General features: G+C 41.8%; 1 protein-coding gene across 1 annotated transcript in view; it reads left to right on the top strand.

Annotated features, from left to right (window-relative positions):
- Gtf2f2 (general transcription factor IIF subunit 2) overlaps positions 1–9,378 on the top strand; it is a 123,118-nt gene that overhangs the window by 95,738 nt on the left and 18,002 nt on the right. The window contains exon 6 of the mRNA XM_005355628.2: positions 8,244–8,343. Coding sequence (XP_005355685.1) covers positions 8,244–8,343 — 100 coding nt within the window. The remainder of the gene's footprint in view (positions 1–8,243; positions 8,344–9,378) is intronic.

The raw sequence follows: 9,378 nt of genomic DNA, 5'->3' as shown, positions 1-9,378 counted from the left end.
GAGGGAGGGAGGGAGGGAGGGGGGAGAGAGAGAGAGACTAGGTGTCATTTATTTCACCTTACTCTACCCGTACTGAAAACTGTGGGTGGATGTTGTTTCTAACAGAAATCTAGAGAAAGCAAAGTCCAGTGTGATTCATCATTTCCACAGCTGGTTATAGGCCCCTCTCAACACCTGGCTAGCTCATAGACTTCATAGGCTAGATCCTATGGGATATGAGTGTTTAAAATGAAGATAGTATGTTTGCCAAACTTGAGAAACCATCTCAATTTCTTTATTTTATTTGTAATGGATTGTGATATGGGTGATTATCTCTGCATAAGGAATCCTGATTGATTTTTTAAAATGGAGTCTTATTGTCTTATTGTGTTACCCAGACTGGACTCAAACATCCTACCTTAGTCCATGCCCGGTACCTGCAACTGCAGTGTTGCCTCTGCCCTCTGCATAGAACTGTGAACCACTCCCTGTGCATCCTGTGACCACTCCCTCTGACAGCCAAGGCTACACTGGATGCGGGGGCTTGAGTTGCTTTATATTTACACAGAACTCACTTCCGATTGAATCATATGAAAAGTTGCTGGTTTGAGAATCCAAAACTTATCACATTTCTGTGTTCTATAGAGTGAGGTTTGTTTTGTTTTGTTTTTCCCTAGCCTGGCTATAGCTGTAATGTGCTCCACCAAGAGCAATCTAGGTGAGTCCTTCAGCCAGTTTCTGGATTCTCCTTGGCAATGGGATGTGAGAATTGGGTGGAAGGAATTCCTGCTCCTTTGGAGAAGCTGTTCTTGCTGCTGGGTGGTGATTCTTATTGGCTTCATGACTGTTGCTCTAGTAATGTTTGCTGCTGCTGTACAGGAAAAACAAACATCAAAAACACTTTGGGATACAAATACAAATAGATCAGAGGGCTGCTAACTAATAGCTTGGTATATAGTCTATGTGGGGTTATTTCTTTGGGGGGGGTTATTTTCAAGGTTTTGTTTTGGTTGGTTGGTTTTAGGTAAGTTGAGTGGGGTTTGTTTGTTTGTTTTTCCAACTGAAGTTGGCAACATTTGGTAAGTGATGTCTTAAGGGTTTTTTGTACAGTTAGGCCTGGCAGCACCATCACTCTATTCCTTAGAGTGACAGTCAGTGGAGTGGAGGACTGTCAGCCCCTGGGTGAAGCACATTCTCCTTCTGGTTCACCATTTACCTCGCGGGGCTTATAAAAGTACAACAGCATTGTGGTTGTTTGAGTGAGAATGGCCCTCATAGGCTCATATGTTCAAATACTTTGTCCGGTCCTTATTGAATGAACTGTTTGGGGAGGTCTAGAAGGTGTGGCCTGTTGGAAGAGGTCACTGGCCAAATTCCATACTGTGCTGCCTTATGATTTAGCTTCCAAACCAATGCCTGTTGTAATAAGAGCTGCGGGCCTGTGTCCCCGGCACCCGGCTGCCCACATGGCTAGCTTATGCCCCGAAATAATTACACGGAAACTGTGTTCTTTTAAACACTGCTTGGCCCATTAGTTATAACCTCTTATTGGCTAGCTCTTACATATTGATCTAACCCATTTCTAATATTCTGTGTAGCACCACGAGCTGGTTTACCAGGAAAGATCTTAACCTGTGTCTGTCTGGAGTGGGAGAATCATGGCAACTCACTGACTTGGCTTTTTTCTCCCAGCATTCTGTTCTGTTTACTCCACCCACCTAAGGGTTGGCCTATCAAATGGGTCTAGGAAGTTTCTTTATTAATTAACCAATGAAAGCAACAGATTAGAAAGAAATCACTCCCACATCAAATGCCTCTGACTAAATGCAGCCTAAAACTTTTCTTCTCTTTCTTCCCCTAATTTACTCAGCTCGTTAATAACAGATGCCTGTTCTCTGCCCAGCATGTTAACGGGATCCCTAGAGACAGCTGTTGAGGTCATCTTGCTGTTTGCTCTCTGTGGTTTCTCTAACAGTCCTGCCACATCAGGAGACAGTTCATTTCCTTAGATGAAGCCCTCAACTTTCTCCGTGGTCCCTCAGCTCTGCATGCTAGTAGATGGACATGCACTTACTGTTGCAAGTCCCTGAAGAAGCTCACCTTGAGCTGTTCCCCTGATACTCAAGTGTCTCGGAGCTGGCTGCTTCAAAACCCTTCCATACCAACAGACATCTCAGCCTGACTCTGGTTATTTTATTACTTTTCTCCCAGCCTTCTGTCACCAGTGCTCAAGCTGTAGTTCTTCAAGAACTTCCTCTTCTGTGGCCTGATCTAGGAGGCTGTGCACTCCTGCCCACAGGCAGCTCCAATAATGCCCTGATGCATTCCGTGCTTCTCTCTCACGTTGTGAATGCCAGCCTCCAACTCTCCCTTCAGAAATGGCATCTGAGGTTTAAAAAAGCTTTGTGAAGCTTGTCATTTTAAGACTAACATGAGTTGTAATCAAATACAGCTGTAGCACAAGCGAGAAATGAAGGCTGCAATTGTGTTTACATTATGAACTGATGACCACATTGGCAGTTGTTGCTGAGAACACTTGTTGCTCAGTGTTGTTTGCAATTGTTCAGCTCTCGTTGATAGCCACACTGAAAAGGCTTGATGGTGAACAAGCCGTCTGCATGGGCAGTCGTGCACACTGTGGTATATTCGCTCATGTGCAGTTCTGCTGCTTCCTTTGTGGTCTAATTGTCCAACAAAAGCGTTATTTTCTTACGTGCCCAACAAACATTTATTTGGGTGCTATTATATGAAAAACACTGTATTAACCAATGAGTAACTGGGGCTTATTAGCTAAAATCTGTAGCCAACAGCTTAAGTCAAGATTGCCATTTCGAGTAGATTTTTTTTTAATATTTGAAAGATATATATATTACTATTTTTAACCTGAACTTTACATTTTTAAAGTATACTTGCTAATTTAATCTGGAAGTTGGATTTATATCAAATAACTCTTCATAAAAGCATAATAATAAAGACCTTTAAGTGATTTTGGTATTGTGATCTAATGACTAGTGATACTGGTTTAATGGGAATCATTTGATGTGGAAGGGTATCATACAGAAGACAGTACTCCATGTTTTCATAGACTTGGATTAGTTATAGGCAGACTGATGACAGGCAAAAAGAATTGCTGGACTAGAGAGATGGCCCCGTTAGATCTGCAGCCCCGCATTGACTAGCCACAGCAGTGCACCCAATGAAGCAGGATAAAGGTCAGTCTAGGCTGCGTGAGACCTATGTCATGAGAAAAAGAAATGTTTGCTTGTTTCTTTGTGCTAAATTCTGTGGGATTTTAGTAGTCTATGTTCTGTCACATGGCCTTATGTGAACCATGTAGTAGTAGATGATCTAGTTTTACATACTTGAGGGAAAGTACGGCCGGGGGTGTAGGTACTGCTCTTTTCAGTTACTCATGGAGTAAGAACTTTACATGTCTGCCATGTTGGTTCCCCCTTGTCATTCTGTGGGTGCTCTTAGGTCACATAGACTGAGCATTTTCTTTCTGGGAAGAAATGTTCCACATAGGACCTCATTAATCTTAGGAAGACCCCTAATTAGTGAGATGATGGTGACTGTTCCCATTAAGTAGTAGCAAGGTGAAATAATTTTATGTAGCCTAAGCTACATGGTGATAGTTGTTGTCATCCAGAGAAATAGGCTGTTCCTCATATGAAGTGCTTGTTTCCTGTTCTGAGAGTTCAAAGTTAAAAGTTTCAGTTTTTCAGTTCTCTGAACTTTCAACTAGAGTGGTTTTTTTCAAGGTTAGAATTTAAAGATCTTACAGTTCTAGTAAAATACAGTGACTCCTTGGGAGTGTTTTACAGTAATGTGGTTGTAGTTACTCAAGCCTGAAGTCTGAGTTCTGTGATCTTAGTGGTGGAACTCTTCCTCTTATGTGCCCCGATTCAGTTATGTTCCAGTTTCTGTTAAATGTGTCTCCGAAATAAGTTTTTAAATTTGGCTGTCTTCTGTGTCCTTAAGCTTTACCATGCTCATTAGAGCCTAATGCAGACCATGTACCTTCCTGTGCATTGTACAGTAGCCTCCTCCATCTCCGTCACCCACCTGATGCAGACCATGTACCTTCCTGTGCATTGTACAGTAGCCTCCTCCGTCTCCATCACCCACCCACCCCTGTGAATGGGCCTGTGGTCTTAGGGTTCCTTTAGAAACTAAAGGTCTTGCACAGGATCCCCAATTCAGTTCCATATGCCTACTCCTGACTTTTGTCAGAAATTGGAACTCTGCTACAGGCAAAACAGATTTCTCTCTTCTGGCTTTGGCCAAAACTGTAACTAAGTTGACTTTTCCATCTCAGTATACATGTAGGTGAATTGCTGGACCCAGGGAGCTAGGCTATGGAGGCTGTCTTTGTCATTGTTCTATTTCTGAGAAGAGACACTATGACCACTACTGCTCTTGTAAAGCAAAGCATTTAATCGGGGGCTGACTCACAGGTCAGAGGTTTGGTCCATTTTTGTCATGATGGGAAGCATGGTGGAGCAAGCACACGCATATGTGGTGCTGGACAGGGGCTGAGAGAGTTCTATGTCTGGATTCTCAGGCAGCAGGAAGGAAGAGAGACATACTGGGCTTCACTTGGGTATCTGAAACCTCAAGGCCACACCTCCTAATAGTACTACTTCTAGTACTACTTCCTCTGAGCCTATGGGGACCATTTTCAATCTACCACAGTGGCCAAGAACTGGAATGATAATACTGTTGTGGAAATAGCAGTCAAAGAAACAGGTTTTGTTTTGATTTAGGTGTAGTACCTGTATGTGTGTGTGTGTACATTAGTACAAGTACCAGTGGTGGCCAGAGGGTTTCAGAGTCACTTAGAGTGATGTCATAGGTGGTTTTTAGCTGCCTATGGGCGCTAGTAACCAGAGCTGGGTTCTCGGCAAGCATAGTATGCTCAGTATGCTAAGCCGTCTCTCCAGCCCGCGGAGCACTGATTTAAAGCACATGTGTGTTCACTGCTTTGCTTTAACTTTCTGACTTTCCAGTCTGGAAAGATTGCTCAACATTTAATAGAACATACTACTCTTCCTCAAGACCAGAGGTCATTTCTCAGTGTCCACTTGGGGCAGCCTAGACTTGCCTTTAACATCAGCTCCAGGGGATCCAACACCTTCCTGGCCTCCACCCACACAAAGACACACATATGCATAATTATAAATTTAAAAATTAAAAGTTTGACTACATAAAAGTCATATCCTGTGACAAACAAGCTTGATTCGTAGCTACCATAGCATTATAAACATGTTTTCAAATGCTTTCTTTGTGATTAGAGAAATTATTGGTTTCTCCTAACCTTTTAAGGTGCAGGTTTTTCTGAATTAATTGTCCTGTGGTGGCATTAGGAATTTGTACCAAGTATCTTAGGTGGTTTATAACAGAGGTGCTCAGTAATACTGTATTTCTTAGCCAAGCATGGTGACACACACCTTGAATCCCAGGTCTTGAGAAGCAAATCAGGTGGATCTCTGTGAGTTTGAGGCCAGGCAGGTCTACAAAAAAGCAAAACGAAGAACATTATATTCCTGATTACCATTTCTTGGAAATAACACTGTGGTTTTTAGTGTTCTGAAAAAGGTAAGACCTGGTCTTAGGCACATCAGGACACCGAAGCATTTATCTTTCTCCTCATTCAGCCTAACACCTGTCTGTAGTTGGCTGTATGAAGTGAGTATTTTCAAATTACATTGTATTGAAAAACCCAGATAGTCCTTATTTTGATGTTGAAAGTGTGGTGGAGCCAGCAGTGTTTAATTTAGAGCATTGTTAATAATAAAATAGAGTTGCAAATTGCTCTGGCACATCATGAGATAATGCTAAATGAATTATTTAGTGTTAAATAAAAAAGCCTGTTAAACTATTTTAAACTATTCATGGTTAATGAAAATATTTTAAGATGAAGTTCTTTTGAAATGTGTTGTGTTTTCAGTCCATAGATTAACCTTTTGAATTTTGAGTCACAGGATGTCCTCTTTTAATTAAAACAAAACTCTGGGAATTGACTTTTTTAGCATATAATAGAAAGGTTAAATGTTTGTGTGAGCTCTTGATTTAAAAGAAAACGGCAGTGTGTTCCTTTATTTAAAATATTTGATGCTTTGAGAATAAACGTGACACAACTCTCTGATGATGAAATTGACTTTCAGACTTGAAAGGAAAGTGTGCCTCGTGATCATGAGGCAGGGTGCAGAGGCCACAGATAAATACAGGGTGTGGCTGTCGAGCTCTCGCTAAACTCACTGGAACTGGACTTCAGATGTGGGGTGATGGGAGCCACTGATGGGGGCAAGAGAAGGGGCTGTTGCTGGCGCCTCCTCCTCGATGTCTCCAAAGAGTCCTGGAGGGAGGTGCTTGAAGCAGGGAAGCTGGTGTAATGGCAGCACTGGGATTTCCACCTGGAGAGGCCAGTCAGCCCCCTGTGAGCTGAGGGCGGAAGGTGGAGGGCTGCAGTCCAACACACGGGACTGCCACTTAATTGTGCCTGTTTTATTTCGCCAAGGTTAGACATGCCTAGTTCCTACACTTTGTGAACATTTCTGGTCTGTCTCCATCACTTTGCTCTGCTCTTCTGAGAGGTCTATCCCCCAGTCCCTTCAAGATTGCTTTGCTTAGAAGAGTCGCTGTATCTTTTTGCCTTCACTCTGACCCTGAGCAGCAGTGTGCAGCTCACCCTCGTACGCCTTGTAGTCGCTGTCCCTCCACGTCACTGTGAGCTGACTGAAGGCTGCCTGCCTTGTCCTCAGGACTGACTAACTGACTAGACAGCATTTACTTAGTGATTGAGCCTTTGTGTTGTACCCCCACCTCTAACCAAAGGGGGTACTTGCTTTCCATTTTCCTTCTGATTATAAAAGTCATAGGTGTTTATTGTAAAGATTTGAGAAAGCTCAATAAACAACAACAAATCTTCAGATGTACTACTTTTGATCTATTCCCATCTTTCATGTACTTCCACATTTAAAAAGTAAATAACTGAGACTGGACAAATGACTCAGCAGTTACAAAAATACTGCTCTTCCGGGGCATCTAGTTCAGTTCCCAGCACCATGTTGTGCTGCTCACAACCACTTCAGACTCCAGCCCCATACAATCCAATACCCTCTTTCAGCTTCCTTGGGCCCCCATTATACATGTCACACACAGGGGTGGGGAGAGGAGGGAGCATGCATACATAAATATAAATTTTTAAAATAAAACCTACAACAGTCAAACTGTTTTCTAGCACTGTTCTCTTTTTCTTGGTGGTATCCACTGCATCCGTGAATTCCTTAAAGGCTTCACTGCGTTCCATTCTTCAGTGGCTGTCTCAGTGGAATTCATAAGGGATAAGCCCAGGTATTTTTCCAAAAATACTTTTATTCCATGCTTATTCTTCAATTCTAAGCTAGCCAGATCCGGTCGGTGATTTTCTGAAATGTGTTACATTTTGTGTTCTGATGCCCTCATGATGAAAAAAGTCTGAAGGCCCCATGATACCTTTGTGTCTTTAAAAACAGTCACTTTGTGAGCTGTGCTTTTCCCCATCTTAAACCAGGTTTTTGGATTTACTGTGCTTAGAAACCAAATGAATTCATTTTTAAGGAACAAATTTAGTATGCAAATGAGGACATAATACAAATCCTAAAGTTACTGCTTAAAAAGATACAGGGACCCATCAAGTAGTATCTTCCTGATATATGCGGGATCGTGTGTGTGGTTTTTTTTTTTTTTTCTGAAGGCAGTATTTCAAGTTACATTTAATTCAGATAGAGTTCTGCAGCACTTTAGACCAGTGCTGTCTAGTAGAGGCTTCTGTGGGGACAAAAATGTTTTGAGCCTCGGTGGCTACTGATCAGGAAGTCACTAGTCACTGGACAGTGAGTGCTTTTTTTTGGTTTGGTGTTTGTTTGTTTGTTTGTTTGTTTGTTTTACTCACCTTTATTTCTTGTCAGGATAACGGAAGCTTTGGATTAATCACTTGATGAATTTTTAGACAATCATTTAAGACAGTATGTTTTGCTTGAAGAGTTCGGTTTACCTGTGCATCACAGTTTCAGAACTACATTCAGGACTGTATGACATACATAACTTGTGTGTTTAGCTTATGGTACTAGGTTTTACACTGGAGTTGTCTGTGTTACTGTGTGTTGTGGGAAGCTGCTGTGAGATTCTGACTTACTTGCTTACCTGTTATTAGTAGTTGGCATAGCTCTACAGGACCCACTCTTCTCAGCAGTGTGTTAATGGTGCCTTCTCTTTTTCAGATTGCAAATAGAAGAGTCCTCCAAACCTGTAAGACTATCCCAACAGCTGGACAAAGTCGTAACTACCAATTACAAGCCTGTCGCTAACCATCAGTACAATGTAAGTTCTATGTGACTTTCATCAGTGTCCTTGTTGTTCTGAAGGTCACACATTCTTAGACTCTGGACCTTCAGAGCCGTACTGTGACCTGGGCGAAGCATAGAAAGGTGCTTATTCTGTATCCGGAGCTACACGGCAGAAGGGAGCTGCTGTCTAAATTGCTCTTGATTGGGTTTTACAGACAGATAATACTTTATTCTCAATGTTTCTAATCACAACATACTTCATAAATATAAATGTACTAATTTTGTTTTCTATGTCTATATGGTTTACCATACCAGTTTTGATACGCTGACAATTTTTCAAAGATCATACATAACTGTGCACAACTATCTGTCATTTTTTAAAAATTATTTAACAATCTTAAAGATGCTGGAGCAGTGATAGTTGTTATTGTTACTTATTCAGTTCGCTTCGCTTCATTTCAGGTGCCACAGGCATTTTTATGGTCCTTCACTCCTATGCAAAGTGAGGACTGCCAGTGTTCTTAAACCTTTCTATTGAAGTGTATGTATAGAACAATGTCTGCTGGAGATGTAAATTGTCTTTTACCTAACCTAGCACATTATATGTCTGTTACTTTTCTGAGTTCTTCTTAAAAAAATGGCTTGTCATCTTCATTACTATTATCTTTTGAAGTGTAACTACTATTACATGCATGAGTGAAACTGACCAGTCGAAATAATCAACCCAAGCAGTCTGGCTTAGGAGCTGTGCTGCCTAATTTTATGTCAACTTCATACAAGCTAGGGTCTGTTGGGAAGCAGGAGCTTCATTTGAGAAAATGCCTCCCCTAGATTTTGCAAGTCTGTGGTACATTTTTTTGATTGATAATTGATATATGGGAGGGCCCAGCCAATTGTGGGCAGTGCCATCCCTTTGCTCGTGGTCCTGAGTGCTATAAGAAGGCAGGCTGAGCGGGGAATGGGGGTGGGGGGTGGGTGGCACACACCAGCCTGGACTACAGAGTGAGTTCCAGGACAGCCAAGGCTACACTGAGAAACCCTGCCTCAAAAAAAAAAAAAAAAAAAAAAA

This window comes from Microtus ochrogaster, chromosome 17 (assembly GCF_000317375.1).
Source record: "Microtus ochrogaster isolate Prairie Vole_2 chromosome 17, MicOch1.0, whole genome shotgun sequence".
Taxonomy (NCBI): Eukaryota; Metazoa; Chordata; class Mammalia; order Rodentia; family Cricetidae; genus Microtus; species Microtus ochrogaster.
The sequence above is the reverse complement of the archived record's forward strand: the minus strand, read 5'-3'. Positions and strand labels throughout refer to the sequence as shown.